Source organism: Teleopsis dalmanni, chromosome X, assembly GCF_002237135.1.
Source record: "Teleopsis dalmanni isolate 2A chromosome X, ASM223713v2, whole genome shotgun sequence".
NCBI lineage: Eukaryota > Metazoa > Arthropoda > Insecta > Diptera > Diopsidae > Teleopsis > Teleopsis dalmanni.
In genome coordinates, this window is record NC_051848.1 from 37,557,658 (window position 1) to 37,582,279 (window position 24,622).

Consider the following 24,622-nt stretch of genomic DNA (forward strand, 5'->3'; position numbering starts at 1 on the left):
GGTCCCTTAAGCGTTGGCGACGAGTATCAAATAAGATGGTACGATGAGTTGCATGAGCTATACCGCGACATTGACATAGTTAAGGGCATAAAAATTCATGACATAGTTAAGAGCTTGGTCATGTCGTGCGAATGGAAGAAAGTGTTCCGGCTAGAAAAGTACCTGCGGTTGAGAACGTTTGTATCTTCGGTGGAAGGAACAGGTGACCAATGATTTGTGGGCGCTTGGTAATATCAACTGGCGACAGCAAGCAACGGGCTGGCTGGCGGAGGATACGCGACACGTGCTAGGACGATTCATGTCAGTAATAGTAAGTAAGTGATCGAGAACAGTAGAAAGTTGTAAATTAAATTTATTAATATTATTCATCACACAAATTAGTTGAAGAAATTATGTAGGTTTTGAAAACATATGTAAGTATTTAAAAAATTTTACTATATAAACCACATGTACTTTTATCGATTTTGAAATTACTTTATCAAAGCTAAAAACAAAATTACTTTTTTATTGCAATTTAAAAGTATCTTGAGACGTGTTTTCAGTTATAATATCATTAAAATGATTTCATTATTAATACGATCACTAGTCTATACACAGCGGATATAGTGCAGATACACATTTATATAAACTATAACGACTACTTACTTTCCATGCATAATTTTCATATTATAATTAATTTATAGAAAATAATAAGTACGCAAATAATGAAATAATGAGTAAATGAAATAATTTGTAATAATTGCGACTGTTTTATAAAACCACTTTTGACTTAAATGAGTTATTTCGATAATATATGTCTGTATTCTGTTCGATTTCCCTATACACTTGTTTTCTCAAGTATTTATTTTAATTAAGAAAAAATACTTTTAATGCAAAAATGACTAAGAAAATATTTAAAAAAATACGAAATTTATCGTGATTAGAAAATAACAGCTTAATCGAAGAATGTGTACTTTTATCATTTCTATTTAATACAGCTGTCAATTATAGTTAAAAGCTTTAGAATTATAGTTTTTATTACTCAGATTTAAACAAAAAACAGAAAAAAGAGATTGTGAATACAGGTCCACTATAGATCTTTATCAGAACAAAACATAATGAATTATAATCAATTACCACTATATGCTACATATTTTACTGATCAACAGACTACCAGACTTTCAAGAACGTACTTTCTAAAAATCTGTTCCTTCAATTAACCAAAGCCAGTGAGCCGTTTCTATAATTAAGGACTGAAATAATTTAATCCCTCGCGTTAAATTTAGATAACCTAAGAGATCTACCGTCCTTACCAACGAACAGACCGACAAATTGTCAAAAAGCACTTCCCTAAAAATTTGTTTCTGTAAAATGCCTCAATTAACGATCTCCAGTGAAATTTAAACCAGTACCGTTAGGGATTCATTTAAGAAAATACCAAGGCGGATCAAATCATTTATTTTTTCAAGGTTAATTTTTTCTTGCCGATAATGGAGTGTCTTATTATGACGAAAGAAACTATTTAAAAGTTAGACGGATTCGAATAGCAAAGAAATTTTTTCATTATTCACAATGTTCCTATGTACATAATAATCACAAGTTGCGCATGATTGTGACAAAAAATTGTGACAAATACTTCTTTAAACGATCTTCGATCTACGATCTACGATCTTCAATTCTCGCAATGTTCTTATAACAGGGAACTCAAAAATAATCGGTTTAGCTCGCCAATTTCCGCTCTACGTTCAAGCTTTGATTTTATGATGAACGTTTTACTGTCACTTAGCTGTCAAAAACATAGGGCGCTACTGCAACTTTTCCCGATGTGACTTCTAATTAGTTGAGAAGGATCCCTAATCATTCTTTTTATTTTTTAATTTACGGTATTTAGAAAACAAAGACAAAAAATATTTTGAATTAAACTTAGAAATTTGGGACAAGCATGAGGTATTCAAACACATCTGGGTATATACTAACTATATAACTAAAATCTCGATCTGAAAAATCGTGGATTAGTGAAACCAGGGACCAAACTTAAAAGTAATGTTTTGGACTAGCCTTTGGTGTTCTATGGCCAACACATCCAGGTATGTATATATGATTAAAATTTCTACCTGAAAAATTGTAGTTTAGTAATATAAGAGAATAAAATAAAGAGAAAAGATCTTATTTGGGACTGAAGTTAGAAGTAATGTTTGCAATAACCCTTGGGTATACTATGATCAACACATCCGGGTATATGTATATATGATTAAAATTTCCATTTGAAAAATCGTAGTTTGGTGAAATTAGAGAATAAAATAAAGAGAAAAAATATTATTTGGGACCAAAGTTAGAAGTAATATCTGAGATCGGATGATCTATAACAATCACACATAAATATGTATAAAATATATTTACATAAGTATATATTTTTCTACTCTATATATTTTATATGTGAGTATTTAAGGTATGTTGTACTTCCCAACCTGATCAACAATCAATACTCCCTAATAGTAAACCCCAATGCTGTTGGAGACTTATTTATCTACAAACCCAGTTGTGTTGGGTGTAGGTGTATCTTTCCTCTAAAATGAAATCATTTTATAATGAAAGGACAATATGTCCACAATTAAGTGGAAGAAATAATGTTGAGATGAAGAAGAATAACGTTTTAATCTATTTTTATTTCTACATAATAATGTTTCTAACCTCAATTAAAATAAAAACAATCGAAAATCAACAACAACGACTAATACAGCAACAACAATAACAACAGCAACAACAACAATAAACATAAAAACAATTGTCAACATGTTTCAACCTTGCAAATTAAGTTGTTAGTGCTATTTTTTCTTATTTGTTGTTGTTGTTATTATTATTTCTTAAAGCAGAAGTTTAAATACGCATATGACGATGATGATGATGATGATGATGATGATGATGATGATGACGCCGATGAAGTTGACAGACGACGTTTGGTACTTGGTACTGGTTATGTTGATTACAAAGAAACCGGCAAAAAGTGATTCATCTACTTTTGAGTAATAAATTTCAATTCTATTTCATACATACATACATAAAACTATATAAAAGCAGAAAAAAAAAATTAAAATTAATCTCTATTTAAGTGAAGACTTTTAGTTAATTGTTAACTAAGAGCATTGCTTTGATGAATTTCAATTTCTAGTCGTAAACGTGAAGAGAAATAGTGTAATGAATTTACGCTACTTTATCACACATGATTACAAAAACAAAACAACCAAACCAGTTTTAAAGTTTGTTTTCTTCTTTTTTTTTTAATTGCAAAGCATGTGCAAGCACTGTAGAGAATTAATAAGAAATTTATTTCTATGCTGAGGTTAATTAGTTTATGATTTATTCAAGAAATTGTGCTTTACAATAAGTCAAAGCGAGAGAAAAAAAAAAACATAAACAAATAAAAAAAAAATAAACAGCAACAGGAATCAGAAACAATAAGGAAAGAGAAGTACTTGTGCATAAACTAACCTTGAACTAGAACGCCTTCAAATACAAACAAATGCAAAGTGGAAAATAACAACAACGACAAGCACCGGTAACAAAAATAACAACAATAACAATAAAAAACACAAACAAATAAATAGCAACAATTTGCATGTATGCAAGCAAATTTCATACTCAGTGCACGTTGGCAATGCAGTGTAAGCAGAAGTTTGCTTACAACTGCAAGAGGTAGAATGTGTTTTGTTTTGTCAACTTTTACTCTTAAGTATTTAATGTCAATTAAATTTAATAACTACAACTTTTATTTGTAAAACTTACCTTTGCTTTAAATTATTCATAAATGATTCCATGGAAATTGTGTCCAAAAGCACAAAGTCCTGCACGCCAATTTCACGTTGTTGCAATGCCATTTTTGGATAATTCTTATGACGTCACTGCGAATTCAATAAAACCAAAATAGAAATCAATCACGAATCAAAACGAAAACAAGGAATTTAACTAAAAAAGGAGGCAAAAAATGGAATATTCACAACTTTTTTATATTTTAATTAAATTAATTAATTAATTTTTTTAAAAAATTTTAATACAATTATTTAAACTTCAAATTATTGTTTTCGGTTAAGAATTTAAAAGCGAACCGTGTACACAAATTAAAAACGTAAGATTTTGTCTTATTATTTTAAAATTCACAAATATGAAGAAATACAGGTAAACAAAGGTTAACAATGACATACACAGTAAAACAAAATATTTATCATTTAGGCCAGGCCTTTTGGTTATTACAAAATTAAAAAAAAAACAAGAAAAGAAACAATAAAACACAGTAAAGAGGATCACTTTGTTTATTTATGTCTTTTATTTAAATTTATTCATTAAAAAAAAAACAAAATAAATTATATTCAAACAACATAACATAACAATGTCACAGTTATCCTTTATTGATATTAATAAGAATTCTTATTCCTTTTGAATTATAATCGGCATAAATTTTAAACAACACGCGATCTTTACCAGTTATTTTTCACTTAAAAATATTTTTTCTAATTAGAGTATAAATTTTAATGTAGAACAAAACACTTTTTATTTTTATTATAAAAAAAGTTGTTCAAATTAAAGTTTACCTAAAAATTTTTAAATAAAATATTTTGTGCAACTTTGTTTATTTCTCTGTTTTTATTTCCTTTTCGCGCGCACGTCGTCCACACAGCTGGACAAATGAAAAGAAACTAAAGCGAAGTTGTTATTGGTGTGCCGTACGGCGAAATACTGATACTCTTCACCTTTCAGGGTTGCATTTTATGGAAAATTATTTTATTGTTATGAGAATTAGTTTACGTGCAAAATTTACTACATTTTTGAGAAGAAAGAAAAATGTACTCGAAATAAAGCTTTTACGCAAAAAGCTTTAAAATAATTATGATTTAATTTTTTAAAAATTATGCTGAAGCAATAATAATTATTTGTATTATATATTTTTATATTTTATAAAAAATTTTGTGATGATTCTAAAGGATAATCTAAATATAGAGTATAATAAAAAATATTAAACGTTCAATTACTTAACAAGAAGCGACCTACAGCCAGATTAATAATATATAAAAACCATTTTAATATATTTTCTTTTTTTCTAATTTTTTTTTTTTACGGGATTCACTGTGAGATATTGAACTCGTTTAGTTTATTAATCATTAATTGGAAATTTTAATTTTTTTAAATATATTAAGAGATAATTGTTAAGATATATTAAAAGGAGTATTAGGATTATTATTTATGAGAATTATTGGAAAATTATTTGCTCTATGAAGTAGACATGAAGCTATTTTATTTATACGTATATATATTACATATATTGAGGCCAGAAAGACAATAGTAATTAAGTAAATACGTTATGTGTATATATTTTTGCTTACACTGTACGTCAATGTGGTTTAAGACATAAAATATTTGATTATTATGTTATAAAATTTTTGTATACGATGGGTCATGCTACCCAGGGAATCAAATTATCGACAATCGATGACTATATCTGTTATTTCTAGTGCATTCAATTCAAAGCTTACATTATTAGCAACAACAAAGTCTGATGATTGATGATCATTAACTTACATTAAATGCGCACCGTGGCACATATGTCATCTAGCGGCAACTATAACAAACAATTTTCATTTTGATTAATCGGATGACTACTAACATATAAATGCGCTAGATGGTGCATCAGATCAGATGCTGTTTTTTATGTAAAAATTCCAACTTCAAAGCCCAAAATCTTAACTGCTAAGCTATATCATAAGAGTAATAGTAAGAAAGGTTCCAAAAATATTGTAGTTTCTTTTTAATCGGCGTTCTTGAAACAGAACTTTAATAATTTGAACAACAACATATGTATAAGTGCTATAAACTATAATTATTTCTTTTTATCAATTAGTTGTTAAGTTATTATTTTTTATTTACAATAGGTTAGGTAATACCGGCGATTCTAAGGATACACTTAAAACCATTGTGTTCTCATACAAGAGCTCAAAGGTTTCTTGTTCTAACTTACTTAAATAGTCATACCAACCCACTACCGGAGTTTGACCCGACGCATCAATCTATCCAGGTGCCGTTGCTACATAGGCGGCTCTTCCAGTTTGGTTTGTTAAGTCCGCTTAGTGTTCCCTCCACCGGAGACACGGTCAGCTCGTTGTCTTCTTCCCACACCACATGATTTAAATAACTTTTTTGCTTGAGCGTTTTCATCCATTCTCACGATATGACTAAGCTAGCGAAGTCACTGGATATTGATGCGCCGAATTAAATCAATGTTGTGCTTAAGGTCGCCCAAGCATTTGGTTCCTCCTGCACTTATGGCAAAACCTTCAATGCTTTTTAATGGGCGCTCCTGGAGTTGGCTAAGATTCTCAAAAAAGGGGCACTTTTTTTGTTTTACTACTGTTTTCTATTTTATAATATTTGACCAAGCATAGCCTTTAGTATTATAGTCAATGCATAAATCTGTAAGGGTTTTTAATAAATCCACTACTACTACTACTACTACTACAATATGAAACCCTTTTTTTTAAATAAACGTCCGTTTTATGATTCAAGCTTAAGTTAAAAGCTTACAACACATCGAAAAAGCTTTGTGTCGATTGGAAGCATTATGAACCAACCGTCTGTCCGTCCGTCTTTCAGTGGATATGGTGTAAAATAAACATATTTATTTTTAAATAGATATATATTAAATATATATGTATTAAATATTAATAATTTAAATAACTGGTAGTGCTGTGACTGGTGTAGAATCGATCATCACATCCACAATATATAATGGAGCTCCAATTAAATAGTAATATTAAATAGAATATTTTACAAACATATAAAACTCATCCTATATAAAAATCTATTCCGAAATTAAAATAAGTCTCTGGTAGTTTAGATTTATATGATTTATCTGTTGGGAGATATGAGCTATTTAAATGAAACAAATCTAATTGTATATGAGAAAGTAATGTTTTGAAAGAGAAATAACCCAATTCTACTGAATAACAGAAACTAACATAGTATGGTAATGTGCATGGGGAATGCCCGGCACTCATGCACAAGCGGAAGAAACACCTAGGAGGGTATTTCATGGATCCTAAGGGTTCAAGACTAGGAAAGATAGGCTCTATACTGTCTTTCATAAAAGAAATCGAACTTAGAAAAACACTCTTACCCGAGTAATGGGTACAATAGGTATTTCAGGTTGCAGTGCACGAACCCTTCTTTTAATATTAATAATAATAATAATAATACTGAATAACAGGTCTCAACAAAGCTGGTGCAATTACGAGATCAATGATATAAACGACAGGCTAGGTTTTAAAGTTATTAATTTCCGAAAACAATTAATTATCCGGAAAATTAATTACTCTAGTAAGAATAATTAAATCAGAAGTATATTATTTTTGTTGACTGTTCAACTGTATCAAGGTTCAGACCGTCCAGCACTGCATTCACTGGGAAACTACTGTTTTCCACTAGTATTAAGCAAGCAGCAAGCATTAAAAACTAAAAAGGAAAAAATCAAACGACCTCATTAAGACGCCTCGTAAACGTATTAATAATATAGAGTGGATGTGCTGAGGTTTCACCGCCACTTAGCCAACCATAATAGCTAATGGAATATTAACTGGAACATCTCTTAAAGTGGCTCCCTGGAGTAAGATTTCTTGCGCAACATAAGCCATCTAGTGGCAACTATGATATGAAATTTTTATCTTGATCAATCGGACGATTACCAACGTATAAATGTGCAAAGCCCAATTTCAAAACCCGATCTTAAGAGCTAGGCTATATCGTTATTCAAACGGAAACTTCATAAAAACCTTTTTTTCATCATTATTAAAACAGTTATAATGTATATCTTGCAATAATTTTATAACAGCATGTGCGGTATATGGAGAAACGATCCATAACTATTTCTTCTTACAAAATAGTTATTAAGTTATACGGATCAGGATTAACTTAGGGCCATTGTGTTATCATATAAAAGCTCAAAGGTTTAAATAGCACGCAGAGATGTTCACGTCTCTGCCTGGAGAAAGAAAAAACTGCTTTCCATTTGCTTTGCTATTGTTTATCATAATCAAAATATAGATTAAACACGTTAGGGGTTACCTTCTTAAAGTATATTAGTCACCTGCAAGATCTGAGAACAACTGTAACATAATTAAAGGTTGGAAATGCTTTCAAATCCCTGAGTGTTTTTATGCACCAACTGAATGAGACTATATACCAACATAATACTTCATTATAACCGTAAGAGTTTAGTTTGCTATATCGAAGCAATTTATATACTTCAGATTACCAATGGTAAAAATTTCAGATGAAATATTTTGAAAAGAGTTGCGCAAGTTGATCGCCAATTGTCTAGTGTTGAGTCGTTCTAAAACAGGCGAATAGCATTTATAACTCCTGTTGCTATGAGAATCATTAGTTGAAATAATAAACGGGGGTATGCGTTTGTGTTATTCTAATTCCTAGTCTAAATTGATAAAAGTTATAGAGGATCCAATTAAAAACGGCTGCTTTAGAAGCCGTTTAGCAAGTTTATAAATTTGATAAATTAACACGATTTTTATATCCGGGCAACTTGATTTGACAAGGGATTTAACTAAATTTGCTTATTTTCAATAACTTTTTCAATTAAGCTATATGTCTGTATAGCTTAGTTCTCCAGATATGGAGTTAAGTAATATTACGGTCTTTATTTGTATTTCAATACCACTCTTTGTTTTGGTTTCAGTCTTTGAATACGCTCTTTGCTTTAGTGGCTGTCTATAAATACGGTCTTCGCATAAAAATAAACGATATTATTACTGATTTGGTATAGTACTATTGTACAACACTGTATAGTACGGTTAAAAGACAAACTGATTTTGTACGTTACAAAACTGAATATGAAGCTAAATAGAGACATATTTTTAGGCTCTAGACACAAAATAATATAGCGCCAAAAATATAAAAGACGATTTTATAGATTCGTCACATATTTAAAATAAAAATTTTACTATGTCAGTTAAACTTGACTGACATGCGAAATGCTTGATGTACTTCCACGGAATCATAGAAGTCAGGTCAACTATCAAAATCCTCTACATAAGCAATTTCATTTCTTTATATAATATTAAAATTTTTTTATTTAAAATTTGTTTTTCTAATGCAAAATAATAGACCTAAAAATAGACCTAATGCCCATTAAAAAATAAATAATTAATCTTACTTTAATTAGTCACAATCTTCAATTTTTGGAGCATGTAAAACTTTCTCAATACGTTCCTTAATTGAAGTCACAGTTATCGGTCCACCGGCTCGTCTGTAGCATTGCGCCGTTCGTGGTTCTGTTTCGCGTAGCAACCATGCTGTTGCGGCGGTGCCATCATTGAAATTATTAGGAATACCAGCTCTGCGTATATTACTAAGTTCATAGGAGATGAGTGGCGCCGCGGTTTTCTTTGCATGCATAAATGGCATTTTTCCAACTTTATGTTCCATTGAACGCATAACACACGGTGTGTCACAAGAAACACACGCCAGGCCTTGTAGTACTTTGAAGCGTCCGCCTGCAGCGGCACATTCTTCATTAGTCGATTCAAGATACTCTCTGATAATTTTCTTAACGTCCTCGATTTGTTCATTGACATAAGTCTTAAATTCATCTAGTATTTTCTCTACTGCCCGCAGGCCAAGATCCTCCTGCATCAAGTCCATTCTATGCATAATGTTAAGTTCCTTGGTAGTTATGAGATTATTCAGTTCGTTTAGTCTTTTCTCAATGCAACAACGCATTTCTAACATAGTGTCAGTGGAGACCTTACGTTTCAATTGATCGTAGTTCACTTTCTCGGCCATTAATATTATGAACTCATCTTTATCGACTTTTTTATCCAGCAATGCACGCATTTCAATCACAATATTATGCATTGTGGTGTATTCCTCAATCATTTTAATATTTGTTTCGACTTGCAAATTGATCATATCGTTTACTTTTGTTTTGATTTCAGTCATTTCGACAATCAATTCCCTGACTAAAATTTCTGGTCGTTCCTTCTCAAATTTAAGAAAAAGTGCGGAGAGTGTATTCACTTTGTTGGTTAGATTACATATATTTGTTTTCATTTTATACCACTGCTCGGCAAATCTTTCGGGAGTTAGTGTCGTTGGATCAAAGAAGTCTATTTCGTCGGAGTCCTCATCACTTGATCCCCTCGAAACTAATGAACTGCTGGCATAGTCGGCATCTTCGTAGTCCTCATGTATATCCATGCCTGGCTTCAGACCGCCATACTCCTGACTTTTCTCTACCAGAGCACTGTCTCTTAGTGCCTTACGTAGCTTCCTGTATACCACCTTAAACTCCTTGATAAGAAGTGGGCTTTGTACTCGCTTTATGCCAATTGTGAACAATAATTTGATTAAATCAGCAATTATTTCAGTTTGATTTCTCATTGATATTATATTTGTGTATATTTTGATGAAATCGCGATCGAGAAATTGAAAAGGCTGAGGCATTTGAAATACCATTGATCCGGTCTCAGAAAATTCTCCTGATATATCTTCATCGATATAAGATTCTGTGTCAAGGTGTTGTGAGTATGAGGAACGAATAGATTCATCATCATCATCCCCAGAGAATTCACCTTCTTGGGAAAGACTTGCTTCTGTTTCATCTTGTAGGTTGGTTGAAATAGTTTCGTCACTTAGCTCTAAATCATCACGCGCGTCAGCTGGTTTAGCATCTGGCTTTGCTGTTGGCTCTTGTTCAGTTGGTGCAACCGTAGCCGCGGCCGCGGCCGCAGCCGCAGCTTCTTCAGTTGGTTCAGCGGGTTTTGCAGTTTCATCTTGCTCTGTTGGTTGATCGGCTGGTTTTGTAGCATCTTCGACTGGTTTGCTTTCATCTGCTGATTCTGGTGCGGCTTTTTCTGATACATCCGCTGTTCCAGGTTCTGATGTTTTTTCAGTTGCCGGTGTTTCTGCTGCTGGAGGTGGTGGAGGTGCTGGAGGTGCTGTGGGTTCTGCAGGCGCTGCAGGCGCTGTAGGTGCTGTGGGTGCTGCTTCTGCAGCTTCTGAGGCTGGAGCGGGAGTATTCGCTTTATCAGTTTTATCTGATGCTCCTGTAAGGTTTTCTTCACCCTCAATATCTGTACTTGCACCTCCACCTTTAGTTCGTGCACTACTATCGGAATCTGTGAAATTAATATCAAATAATTACAACACTATACATATAAATTTAGGTAAGAACTCGCCCCTCTATATACCTACAGAAATCACTAAAAGCTTGTTGGAACACTGAATATGTCGATGAAAACTTCTCATCCACTGGTTCATCGGCTATATTGAGGCGCTCTGCTAAAGCAGTCAGTACGCAATGAAGTGCTATAAAATTAACATGTCCTGGATCTGGTGTTCCTATAGCTAGGTCTATAAGACCACGTATCGTAGGTGCACAATATGCCATTGTTAAGTTCTTTGTTATAAAAAAATATACAAAAAAAAATTTTAAAAGTAATTCTCAATTTTGTTTTTTTCTTGTTTTTTGTGAAATAAAAAAATATATTTTAATATTTTTAATTTTTGAAACATCAGTCGAAACTAACTCAACAATTAAGTAAAGATCTTAAGATATTATTTTTAACAAAACTGTTAAATATCCGTTACATACTATATCTGCATAATGAAGAAGAAGCAAAATATTTTCAGTAAGACTCTTGATTGCTAGCTCGGCAGTTTCAAGGCAGACGAGCTAGCCAGATGGGGAGTTTCAGGAAACCACTCGGGAACATGGCGGGAACTATATAGCCGTAGCATTTATAAAAATATGTCCTCTAGCATAAAAACCTGTGTCAGTATCAAAGTACACTACGAATTTTCTATGGGTCTATAAAAATAAATCGTGAACATATATATCTAAAATTAGAAATCCAAGTAAGCCGATTTAAAATTCTAAAATATTCTTGAAATAATTTTCGTAAAAATTTCATATTATATCAAATTCATTTCCAGATTGATTCGTTTTTCGTTTTAAGCTCCATAAATCCGAAATTATATTATAATCTATTGGTCATATATTTAATATTGCGCATATATTTCGTATATAAACGCAAAATTCATAATGTCTACTGGTGCCTCCACTTTGCGTAGTCTCATCGATTTAGCAATTGGAAGTCCAGATCCGGGACATGTCAACTTCTTTGCCTTACACTGTGTTCTTATTACTCTGGCTGAGAAATTGAATATTGCTGACCAGCAACTTGATATGGACAAATTTTCATCATATGATTTTTCACAGAAGACCATCAGTCGTCTTGGTAAGTTTAATTCACAGCATTTGTTTTCTTCTAAAGATAAAAATCTGTATAACTCAGTCTTATTATGAAATATTAAGAAAATATGTTGTTGCTTAAGATAGTATGAAGTATTTGGAGTTGTGGTTTCAGCGAAACACATTTAAGCTGAACGTTTCATTAGCACTGACACTGTCATCTTCTGAGATAGCAAGTCTAATTTCGATTTTGAATTTTGGAAAATTTAATTAATAGTAACCTTGTTATATCGTAAGAATCCTATTGTTATGATATGAACCTTATCCGACAGGTAAGAAAGGGTATTTACCTTGGAGGAAAAACGGTGTTATTACTGATGTCTAATGTCGATTAGACATTATTTGCAGAAGAGGCCAAAAAAATCGAACCCTTCAAGAAACAAAGATAATGTTCTGACAGATCTGTTTGATTGTGTTGTTTTATGAGATCGCTCAATTTCCTCATATGATAATATGGAACTTATATATAACATTTTATGTCTATAAAATCAAAAAAAGAAAAATTAATTGAGTTCTAGGCCTATCATCAGATAACAACCAAATATTATCAAGTATAGCAGAACCCTTTCAGAGAAAAAAACATATGTATGTAAAAACGAAAATCGATATATTGGAAGATTGAATCCTCTTTCACTTTTTATTGTGGTAGATATAAGACCATAGTCCATTCCACTCCATTATTTGTAAGCAGACACACTTAGGATAAATTGTGGAGTATACATTGCTATAAATTATGGTAGCTTATGTAGTGAAATGCTGGCAATATATTAGTTATCTACCAGTACGATTCTATAGCACAATAGATCTATAAGTTGCAGTATAAATGCGCCCAATATATAGTAATAATTATAGCCGAAGTCACTTCTTATTTATTTCAAATACCTTTTTGTTTTTTTTTGTCTTCTTCCATATTTTTTTAATTTTTTTTCTTTTATATTTTCTTTTTAATATTTTTGATTTAAATTCTTTTATATATTTTTTTTTATTTGTATTTTTTTTTTTTTTGATTTTATTTTTATTTATTATTTTTTATTTATTTTTATTTATTTTTTTATTTCTTTAATATATATATATATACATATATATTTTATTATTTAGTAATTGTTAATATAATTTAAATTTAAAATATATATATTTTGCAGACTATCGACCGGGACGTCTTAGAAAGAGAGGTGGTGGTCCTGATACATCAGTTGAAGATGTCGAAGAAGAGGATGTTCAAAATGAGTTAGCTGAGAAGACAACAGTTACAACCGTTGAGACAGTTGAAAAGCCTGCTCCAGAACCTGAACCAGATATTATAACCAATTTAGAGGCTCAAGAATCAAGTACCGTAAATGAAACCATTGAAACATTAGACAAATTCTCTATGCTAGAGACTGGTACATTTAATGATTCATTATATGACGATAAAAGTATGTCATTATCGAGACCCTTTGTACGGAATGGACTTACTTATAAACTTGAGGCTGGATTAATTGGAGTAAAAAATCAAATGGATGTAGTGATTATGCTTTTACGGTTATTGTTCGCAATGGGAGTTAACAAAAAGAATACTCCTGAAAATATTCGGGAATTCAATGCAGCAATTCACAACTTACGTGCTCTTCAAAGGGAAAACTTTTTCATTGGTCGTTTATCACGCCACAGCATTCTGGACAGCCCATATTACTTAGACTATGGCGAAAACTATGAAGGCGAAGAATATCTAGGTAGTTCTTATCATTCAGATGAAACAGAAGATTACGCTTCAGATGATCTCGATCTTACGGATCATTTACCATATCCCACAGATAGATTTGCTGAAGAATGGTTTAAATTAAAAGCACAACTATGTACTTTAAAGAAAAAACTTGATACTTTATGGGATTTGTTTCAACAGTATGAGCAAGAACGTAAAAAATATCCAATGAAGGACGTCATGAAAGCTCTTGACGACCTCAGAACAGAGATTTTCGTATTACGTGCTATGCAACATGAAACAAATATAAAAGTTCAGGACAACGCAGATAATATAGCCAAAAATAAATCAAGCATCGAAGAATTAGATGAAAAGAAAGTAGATATTAAAGAATATGTAATTCAAATGGCAGAGAAAGTCAACTTTGCGCAATTAAAACGTAAAGTTTCCATTGAGACAATCATGGAAATACGTTGCTGTATTGAGAAGAGGATAAATGAACTCGCAAACGTTATTAGCGGAAAAGAGTTTACTATAATGCAAAGAATTCAGCAAATGGATGAAGAGATTGGACTTAGAGCAGTGGAGCGCGTGCTTACTATTTTCAGGACAGAAATTGATACCGAAGTGGCTGAAATTAGAAAGTTAGTAACGGACTTCCTTGACTCTACAAATGATGATTGTGCCGCTGCTGGAGGTCGTTTTAAGGTTCTTAAGAATCTCGCTTGCATATCCTGTGAAAATCCATGCGTCATGCGTGCTGTGGAATGTAAGGTAGGAAAAATGGAAACAACACCACCATTTGAAACTATTGCGCCAGTCGTTGCCTATCAACTTGATCAAGTGCGTAAGAAGGGTGTGGCTGGTCACCTACGAGAAGAAGCTCTTGCTACAGCTTGGATGTACCGAAAAACCGAAGCGTTTACTCCTGACTGTAACCGACGTGTAGGTGGCCCACATACAGTCATCACAGTAAAAGATCGCATAGAGAAGATTTTGAACAATCCCAAAATTGTTTAAAACAATTTGATTATCAAAATTTATGTAATATTCAGCTGCACTCGAATTTAATCCAAACTAAATTAATAATTAAATTCAACAGTTGAGCCAAAAAAATTAACAAAATAAATTGACGTCAGAAAAAAAAACGACTTGAAACGATTGTGGTTTTAACAAAAGAGATTATTTTGCCTCGGGCTGTTTGATTAGTTAGTGATAAATGAAATAGTTGAATCCTTGTTTAATTGTAAATTTATTATTCATGATAGAACTTTTTGACCTTCTTGATAGACGTTTTCGAGGTCCTTAAAGATTTTGTAAGTTGCATACACTAAGTCTGAAATTTTTAAAATTTCAAAAGATATAAAAGTGTAGAGCCGAGTCTACATAACATGGTAGTTAGGGTAATATAGTGAGAGAGAGAGAGACAGAGAGAGAGAGAGAGAGAATAAAGGAGTAGAGCCGAGTCTACATAACATGGTAGCACGGTTGCCACTTGAAAATTTTTTTCTGTACCAAAATTGGTTTAAAAAGGTACCATTTGTGTAAAAAAAGGTCCAAAATTTTTTTGGACCTTTTTGTTTTCTCGTTCTGTGTTTTTCATAGTGTTATAAATGAACAAAATATAAAATAGTGCAAAGTTGCATTTATAAAAAAAATTAATTGGAAATATCCACAATAAAGTTGGGTCGTCAAAAATGTACCATTTTTTAAACGTGAGTACCAAACGAAAAAAAAAAAAAAAGTACCAATTTTGGTACTAAAGTACCATAAGTGGAAACCGTGCATGGTAGTTAGGGTAATATAGTAATATAGAGAGAGAGGGAGAGAGAGAGTTTGCAATGCTCTGAAATTGGTATGGCGTGGGATTTTCTAATGGGTATAAATATAAGCCAATACGTCTATGTGTGTTATAATATATGATAGCCGCTTCACCAACTTCACCAACTTGACTACCTTGTCTACACCAAACAAAATCAAAGAAAAAGATTAGGTGTCTATCTATTAGTCACTTAACCATATAAGACTGGTTGGTGGTACTCTTATATTTGCTTAGTTCCTTAATTAAGTGAATGTAGAACAAAAAATTGCTACTTTGAATAGATTATAAAGAACTAGATTTTATAAAGTAAGGACTGTCAAAACTACGTTAATTTTGATTCTGTTTTTTCTACTTCAGTGTATACACACCATTCTTCATACCACGGGCGCTCAATAAATTGCTCCATATATGTGTCCAGCCTGTTTTTTTTTTCATGGTGTGGAGTTTCGTATTATATATGCACATATATGAACAACAATGGTTGTTTAAAAGGTTCAATTATCTCTAAGTCGATCCCTTCGTGATGTGACAGGGGCAATTCAAAAGGTAAAATAGTTTCTGATTTTAAAACCTAGAGAGACTGGTTCCATGTTTTTAAAAAAAAGTTTTAATTCAGTAATAATCAACTGTAATAATTCAAAAAAGCTGCCAAATTCAAAAAAAATATATGTATAATAAATTTAAATTTTATTTTATATTAAACATTGCACTGTTCAAATATATAACTTTTTGACTGAATAACGTTCAAGTGCGGTGAACGAAATTGACTTTTCTGATATTTTTAAATGAAATATTTACTTTCCAAAAATAATTCAATAAGTAAATAATAACGTTTGAATGTTAAGCTTAAAATTAATTTAATTAAATGTTTTGGAACATTTTTTGGCAAACACGGGTTTATACGTTATTACGCCAAAAAGTCAGGTGCGTGGAACAATCCATGGGAATTACAAAATACAGTTGAATAATTTAAGGTCATGTAGTGTTAAGGTCACGAAACCACCAATTATTAAGCTCAAATTTTATGTAAATAGACTATCAGTGTTAGTAGGACTTCGGTCACTAATTTATAGATATCAATATTTTGTTTGGACTTTGGTTTTTGGTGTGAAGGGAATTATTCAAATGCCCTGCATGGGTCAACTAGCAGCACTGTTTTCTTTCGACGTTATTTTCGACAACAATGGACAATAGTTCGGCCCTAACTTGACGAAAATTCGCGGATTGTCTATATTAATATTATTCTTTATATAACGCTACATATATAAAAATTCGGTTCTGACAAACGAATGATAAAAACGTGGATTTACAGTTTGAAAATATCGGATGCCAAACTAGATGCCGAACTTCTTATCATATCTTGCAAATTCATATCTTGGACGTGGCTTTAGCTATAAGATAATCATATGGTGAGCAGTATATGATTCTTGTGGAAATCATATCATCTCTATTATTCATACCTTGGACGTGGTTTTAGCTATAAGGTAATCATGTGATAATTGTTATATCACAATTATCTTGGACGTAGTTTTAGCTATAATGTAATCATGTGGTGATTGTTATATCACAATTATCTTGGACGTGGTTTTAGCTACAAGGTAAACATGTGGTTGTTATAACTCAGTTATCGAGTGGTTATCAAGATTCACCATTTTGAAGAAAATATGTACCTATCACATCTCCAGATGAAATGTTACTATATATATTCATATTTTGTATATGAACGGATGAAACGTTACTATATGTATTAAGATTTTGTATATGCAATGGCTTCATTTGTCATTTATTTATAGATGATCAATTCAGTGCCTCTATTGGTAGTGCCTCTACTGTATTTGTTGACATATTAACCAAGTGAAAGGTAAGTCCCATTATTGAAGAAAGTTCTCCATCTTTTTTATAGTAAATTTAAATTCAAATTAGAAAGTGATGAATCTTAAGCAAAACACATGTTGTCTTTAGTGACACTCTTGCTTGACATGTCACTAAAACACAGTACTGCCAAATCAGTATTACGAATGGACATCCTTTTATAATGGCTCTGAATTTTTCAAATATTGTTAGTATTAAGAAAAAAATTACTACAAAGCAAAATTTCGAATTTTTCTCCAAATTTTTCGAATCCTAGCATTTTAATACACACCACAAATTTAACATATGTCAGATTTTTACTAAATTTGGAATAAAAGTAAGCTGTGAAATAAAAACAAATTCTTACATATAAAAGTTTTTTTATATGAAGTTAGTTTCATATATTTTGTCCTAGAAAACGTACAGAAATCATATGATTATATTTTCTACAAATACTTGCGAAAATGTCACGTAGAAAGCCAATACACATGCTTGATGTGGTGGGTAATCTGGACAGTAATATTATTACTGCAATTCCGGAATATATAGTTTCAAAGGAGTCCGATAAGAAAAACAATATGTAAGTATTGACAGTTATCATAGTTTTAAAAATTTTTATTCTAACGAATTACAAAAATTACAAAAATTACAAAAATTACAAAGAAAACCACCTAACGAGGATGCTTTTGTTGAAACGCCTCAAACGTTCTACTTATCTTGCCTGAGAGAATTTAATACGTTGGTAGAAGCTCAAAATGCGCAGATGGAAGAGAATCGGCGGTACGACATAATGAATGCACACCACAATGCAGAAATCTGCGCGGATCAACGATTATTGAGAGAGAAGTTCATTAAATGCACCTCGAAACTCAAGGAACTAAGACAAAAAGAAGAAACAACTCGCCTTATAATCGAAGAGCACGCCCTAGAGCAGAAGTTGATGAAAGACAAATCAGAGGAACATAGAGTCAGCATCAAAACATTGAAGATTTTTCGCACGGAATTCCAGCAAACCCTTCAGCGTTATGTCCTTTATGAAAATTTTATGAAAGATTTTCTAAAGGATCATCCAAAATACGGTACCTCTGAGCAATTTATCAATTCCATGGATGCGCTAAGTATGACATTGTTCTGCAATTCCAACCTATGTGGTATATATAAATAACACTTCTATGATTTTTTCAGTGTTGGCGAATGTTGATATCAACAGCATGAATGAACAACTTGTACAGAGCATCAGTGACATGAAGTCCGAATTAGTGACTATAACTCGAGATATCGCCAACTCAATTTTGTCAATGAAAAATGAGTTGGATTTCTTTCAACGTGCTTTTGTTAAGGTTTGTCATGAGGTTGCAGATATGGAGGAAAATCTTTCGAAGATAAGAACTGCCTGGATTAAGAGGCAAAACGAAAAGAATCGTATGGGAGAAGGGCTGTATAATTTATACAGCTTGCTTTGCCGTCGAAGAAGTAAGTACTGACATATAAAACTAATAAATATATATTATTATTATATATTTTATTTTTTTTTTGTTATAGATAAGTACACAGATTTACGCACAACAGAGATTGAGAAAATTTGTGAATTTGTGAAGCATGAATATGATGTATTGCACTTTACCACTTCTCATATAGAAGAACCCTGCGAATAATATCATAATATTATTCAACAAAATTAAACAAAATTAACAAAATATATTTTATAAACTCTTTACATATTTTATTAAGTTATTCGTAATAATAAATGGAACACACGTATACTCTCTCGAGTAATACAAACAGTAGTTTGATATAAATATTAATTATAATTTTAATAAAGAGAAACAGATTTATACTAGAGAAGCCTATGGTGACATTGTTAGCCTCAGGTTCTATTAAAAGACACAAAGTTAAGTAGAGTCAATTAACGGGCAAGTAAATTATCACAACAAAGCGAAATGATACTTTTGTTTCACTTATTTAACGTTGGATATACTTTATAGGGAATCCATATAAGAAAGGTGATGTCAATACGAGTAAAAGCACTACAATCAAATCTAATATATTAATTTAGGAATCTTAGTATAATACCAGGACTAATAATAGTACAGGTTGCTCATAGTGTCTTTATAAGAAAACATTTGAGGTCACCAAGACAGTCCGCTTCGGTATATATTGGGTAGAATATAATGTAAGAATTATTTTGGAATTTACACAGATACACAGATACCATATTGCTGATATTCAAAAAAAACTATTGAAAAAATTTTATGGATCAGAAATAACAACAGCATTTCCATCATATACAATATGAGAAAACAAAAAGATATCATCCATTTTTAAGTAATGACATTTAATATACTCTTAAATAATTCGAAATTCGAATATACAACTAGTCCTACTAGGTTAAATGGTCTCACATTTAGAATTAATGAACTATATTCTAATCATTTTTTTCTAGTGTAGTATATTAATGTACTACACTAGTATATTAGTGTTCTATTTCTTTAAATTTTTTTATATCATAAGTAATGTATAATAAGCAAATAGTAAATATAATATATTAGTAGGATTACTCAGTTATTCTAAATACCTCTAATAGTATTTTTATTAGTTTTTTATGCATAGGACTTCATAGTCTTTACGTATGAAGTCGTTAGTACTCGTAGTTAACTTCTTTGTTAGCATAATAGTCCTGGGTGAACCAGTGCTATCCAGTGCCTCAATCAATTTTTGTCATCTGACTCGATCCGTTGCGAAGTTTTTCTAATCACTCACACGTAGTTTCATTAAATTTTCTTCAGCATAATCTATCCACCTCTTTCTATGTCTGCCTCTTCTTTGAGATCCAATCAGGTTTCTTAAAAGTGCTTATTTTGTTAATCGTTCTCGATTCATACGGTAGCTATCTTAGTCGTAGTAATTAACTATATCTAATTAAGAGACTTTAATATATCTTTATTTAACTTGACTTAGGATGCTTAGTTGAAAATGTTTCTAACTATTTGTTGTAACTCATCTCAAGTTTGATAGCATTAAATATTTGAAGATGTGGATAAAGTTAATTTATATTATGTATATAAAAATGATTATAAAAAAAACCCGATAACTACCACCGTATTGAAACGAGATTAGTTACTGGCCTATTAGGATTCACCGTGACTTATGTGATCTATTGTACTAAACCAAATTGCCGTATCCGAATAATAAACGTGAGTAGCTTCGATAATTTTATCATGTTCAATGTGTTCTATCCAGTATCGATTCTGCTTCAAGATCTGTTAGTTTTGAGCACTCATAGAGCATATGTCCAGTCGTTGAAACGTCTATTTTGAAGAAGTAACAGATATTGACCTCTGAGAAACGCGCTGTAGTTTAATTTTTCTAAAGAGAAGTTAAAGTTAAACGTTATCATCTGGTTGACGATATTAATGTCAAAGTTGTATTTTTTGCCCTATAAATTGTAGTTAAAATATGAATAAGTTAAGGGAAAGAATAGCCCGAAGCTATTCCTCGAGTTTGAAAAAGAGCTACACAAGCAGATCTCTACAGGCCACAACAACAATAGTAGCAATTATTCTTACAATTCACTGTTGGGTTATCATATACAATGTTTTCCTCTATGAAACCTAGAATTGTATGAGCTCTACCAAGACATTGACTTACTGGTGAGGAAAGAAGATGATATTCAGAAGATATGTAAAACGATAGTTGAAGAAAGGAGAGTTAGGGAAGACCGTGTCTCTAGTGAAGTATTCAAATAAGCAGAAGCAACTCGGGTGCAAGAAAGGAAAAGGCGAACGCATAGAAGATGTGCCGGGAAGAGAGTGCTACATTGGGTCAAAACGGGTTCTTATAGTCTATAAAGTGAAATAGAGTAAGTAAAAATTTTAATATAAAATAATATATGAAAAGAATAAATAGTTTTTTTTTTACTAAATGACTTGTATCTTCAGAAAATCAAGATTTAATTGTGTTTGTTCCAATTTTTTTCTTCTAATTTAATTTTCAATAAATTTTGCATTTCCACTGAATTTGTTTGTCGTACTATTTTTTGATTGTTTTTTGGTTTCGATAATTTATGGAGGTTCAAGTACAATTGATTCTTGTTAAATTTCTTATAATGTTTCGCAGTTTTTTCAACCAATTCAGTTGCTTATCTAATCACCTGTCATTGAATTCGTTACTGTTTTCGTTATTTTCGGCGTCTGAAAACTCAAAAATGAACCTACCTCGAACGAATTTCTCGGTGCTATGACTAAATTTTGGTGCGAAATCAGTTCGAATTCAATTAAATTTTTAAATTTTTTTATAATTTTTTTCTTTTTATTTATTAAAAAATAAAAAAATTATTGGCGTTTGATTCTTCAGCAGTTCAAACTAATTTGTGTGTATTTGAAATGAATTAATGTGACCAACATGAAAAAGTTCAATGCTATAAATTTGGAATAAATGGAATAATATTCGGAAAGTTAAAAAAAGTCTAACAAACTTCTTTTTTCAAGATAAATATTATAAAAACTATACATCAGCTTTGTTATTAATCTCATCTCAATCATTTTCTTATGCTTATCTAGCGTTGTGTCTGCCTGTTGGTAAATCCGAGCCCTCAGACGCCAAGAACCCCACCCCAACACCGGCCAGCATACCGGGCTAGCGACCGTGCCATGTGCGGCTCCTGAGGGCTCCGATTTACCAACAGGCAGACACAACACTAGTTAAAACTATAAGGATATGTCAACATAAATTCGACGATTTTCTCAAACGATGTGCTTTTGAATCAAACCTACATAGAAAACAGTTCAATTTTAATATTGGATTTTAATTGTAGCAACTTACAGTATTTTAAAATAATGTATGTATCAACAATAATAACCGACTCCATTGGAAGAACTGATATCTGAACTAACGATTTGCATCGCACATAATCGTCCACGATGAAGGCACAGAGTTCATCACAAGCAATTTTCAAATAAATATAGATTTCAGCATCATCAAATCCTGTACCTCCCGTTGGAGTATGAAAAACATAGATTTGATAATGGTATATTTTTACTAAACTTTATGGGACTTTATGGGATATTTTAAACTTTATGGGACAAACAAAAAAGTATTAAACACAAAATCCAAGTATATAGTATAAACAGGTCCAAACGGACCAATCGTACTTTATGGTTACGTAGCGTTTGGGAGAGCGACCCCGATTACATTAAAGAACTTTCATTCATGTCAAAAATTAATATCAAGAAGGTTTGTGAATGAATATTGATATAAAGGAAATTTTAATATACAAAAGGAAATGATAGTAGGCTTAATACCTAGTGAGCTAAAATCGTCCTCATAAAAGAGGAAGTTGGTGAATTACAAACTTTAAAAAAAACACAAGACAAGACAAAAAACTGATAACACCAAGTAGACACATTAAATGGTGGTTTCCAGAAGTAAATTTTGATTTTCTGAAGCCCGATAATTTAACAACTAAACTAAATTTAGGTATAACATAATGAGAAAGTCTGTTTAGAATAACTACCTTGACTAAAATCCATCATCAAATAGGAGTGCTCGACAAATCGGAATTGTACTAAATGTTTTATTCAATAGTTAATAAATAGTATTTAGTTAATAATAAAGATTATTTAAACAGTCAACTTTAAAGACATACAAATAATTGTTTGGACCAATAATATTGTCTTACAAAATGATCGTAAGTGCTCAAGTTTTCACCACCCAATACCATAAGTTTAAACTTGGTGTGATTTCATTCTATTTCAATTAAGTAAATCGAAGATTGGACTTTTTTTCACACAATTTCTGTACCCAGCCTTTCCCGACGGGAAAGGGGTTAGAATAATCTCTTGGTAAGACACGTTTGTCTTTAAAGTCAACTAAAATCCAGAATTTTGGCATCACACGATATCCGATACTGTTTGAAGTACAAATAATAGTGAGTTAGCCTCATTTGCAGCACCCAACCAAAAGTGTTAATCTGCTACCACGGGGTCAGCATCCAAAATTTAAGTTGTCCTTACCAGTAGAGAGTGATTTTGCTAAAGAAAGTACCGTGGCGGTTGTGGTTAACACTGGTAGCATTATTTTAATTCGATGTGTATTAGAATTTGCACAAATCAGGTGATGTGCTCTAAAGAACATCAAAAGTGTTAGATGGGTCTCGCACCCTGCCAAGCAGGAAACTATATCGAAATGTATAGCTTTAATAGATACTGATGAAAATTGTTGGTATCTTATTGGGTGCGTTTATCGACGCATTATACGAATACGCGCGTTAATAGCACAATGGTGTTATGCTTTAATGATGGGTTCTTATATTGGAAAACTATGGACTCTGTATCTGTAAAAGCAAGTCTATATTCTTACTGACGGTTAGGCTCCAATCAAAGATTTATCAGTGATCTGTATTTCATATAAATTAATGGAAAAATGAAGAGAATTTATTAATGCGCTGAGATGTCCAAGATAACTATAGTTTGAGTTCCCGGACATTCTAATATAATAGGAGATGAGCGTATAGTAGGAGTGCAGATGACCTTGCTAGACTGGACGCCTTTTCTACGGATAACCCTATTTTAATCCCTGCTTATGCATACGATTCGAAATTGTTTTGTGGTCGATCATTAGCTTTTTAGTAAAAATTGACCACATTAAATACAAACTTTCTTAAACTTCATCTATAATTACAAGATCTTTTAGAAGCAATTTTTTTAATACAAATTTTTAAAATGATAATCGATGAAATCGTTTCCTGGAAATAGATTATGATGGAACAGTTTCATTATAAATAGCACAAATCTTATTACTTTTATTTGTAGTGTTCTTTTGCAAATCGTAGGTAGATTAAAAAATACCGTATTTTTTCTATAATTTCTTTCATTCATGCTTTGCAATATTTACTAACATAAAGTATCAATCTTAGGTGGGGTGGTCATATGTAATCAAAAACTTTTCTTTTAATCGTCACCTGTGAGAAAAAGAACATAAA

The 24,622-nt window shown here is 31.7% G+C and overlaps 4 protein-coding genes across 6 annotated transcripts in view; 2 read left to right on the plus strand and 2 right to left on the minus strand.

The window, feature by feature from the left end:
* Positions 1-4,678, minus strand: part of LOC119662220 (unconventional myosin ID) — a 67,232-nt gene extending 62,554 nt beyond the window's left edge. Inside the window, exons 1-2 of one of the 3 annotated variants that reach the window (XM_038071798.1) lie at positions 4,566-4,678; positions 3,763-3,878 (exon numbers count right to left, since the gene is read on the minus strand). In XM_038071798.1, coding sequence (XP_037927726.1) covers positions 3,763-3,854 — 92 coding nt within the window. In that variant the 5' untranslated portion in view covers positions 3,855-3,878; positions 4,566-4,678. Of the gene's footprint in view, positions 1-3,762; positions 3,961-4,565 lie in introns of those variants that run through there. The other 2 variants (XM_038071799.1, XM_038071796.1) reach the window with 2 other exon arrangements.
* A 4,462-nt stretch (positions 4,679-9,140) lies between these two features.
* Positions 9,141-11,483, minus strand: LOC119662094 (formin-like protein 4). The gene is made up of 2 exons (XM_038071644.1): positions 11,230-11,483; positions 9,141-11,153 (listed from the first exon to the last, which is right to left on the minus strand). Exons 1-2 carry the CDS (start codon positions 11,423-11,425, stop codon positions 9,196-9,198), a joined length of 2,154 nt encoding a protein of 717 aa, XP_037927572.1. The 5' UTR covers positions 11,426-11,483; the 3' UTR covers positions 9,141-9,195.
* A 473-nt stretch (positions 11,484-11,956) lies between these two features.
* LOC119662175 lies at positions 11,957-15,114 on the plus strand. The gene is made up of 2 exons (XM_038071738.1): positions 11,957-12,275; positions 13,432-15,114. Exons 1-2 carry the CDS (start codon positions 12,080-12,082, stop codon positions 14,988-14,990), a joined length of 1,755 nt encoding a protein of 584 aa, XP_037927666.1. The 5' UTR covers positions 11,957-12,079; the 3' UTR covers positions 14,991-15,114.
* A 2,919-nt stretch (positions 15,115-18,033) lies between these two features.
* LOC119689397 lies at positions 18,034-19,416 on the plus strand. The gene is made up of 4 exons (XM_038104223.1): positions 18,034-18,223; positions 18,307-18,761; positions 18,829-19,116; positions 19,186-19,416. Exons 1-4 carry the CDS (start codon positions 18,108-18,110, stop codon positions 19,296-19,298), a joined length of 972 nt encoding a protein of 323 aa, XP_037960151.1. The 5' UTR covers positions 18,034-18,107; the 3' UTR covers positions 19,299-19,416.
* The last annotated feature ends 5,206 nt before the right edge of the window (positions 19,417-24,622 follow it).

Coding starts and splice junctions, on each gene's coding strand:
- LOC119662175 (XM_038071738.1), top strand. CDS start 12,080: ATGTCTACTGGTGCCTCCACTTTGCGTAGTCTCATCGATTTAGCAATT. Junction 12,276..13,431: donor GAAGACCATCAGTCGTCTTG/GTAAGTTTAATT, acceptor TATATTTTGCAG/ACTATCGACCGGGACGTCTT.
- LOC119662094 (XM_038071644.1), bottom strand. CDS start 11,425: ATGGCATATTGTGCACCTACGATACGTGGTCTTATAGACCTAGCTATA. Junction 11,154..11,229: donor ACAAGCTTTTAGTGATTTCT/GTAGGTATATAG, acceptor TTAATTTCACAG/ATTCCGATAGTAGTGCACGA.
- LOC119689397 (XM_038104223.1), top strand. CDS start 18,108: ATGTCACGTAGAAAGCCAATACACATGCTTGATGTGGTGGGTAATCTG. Junction 18,762..18,828: donor CAATTCCATGGATGCGCTAA/GTATGACATTGT, acceptor TGATTTTTTCAG/TGTTGGCGAATGTTGATATC. Junction 19,117..19,185: donor CTTGCTTTGCCGTCGAAGAA/GTAAGTACTGAC, acceptor TTTTTGTTATAG/ATAAGTACACAGATTTACGC.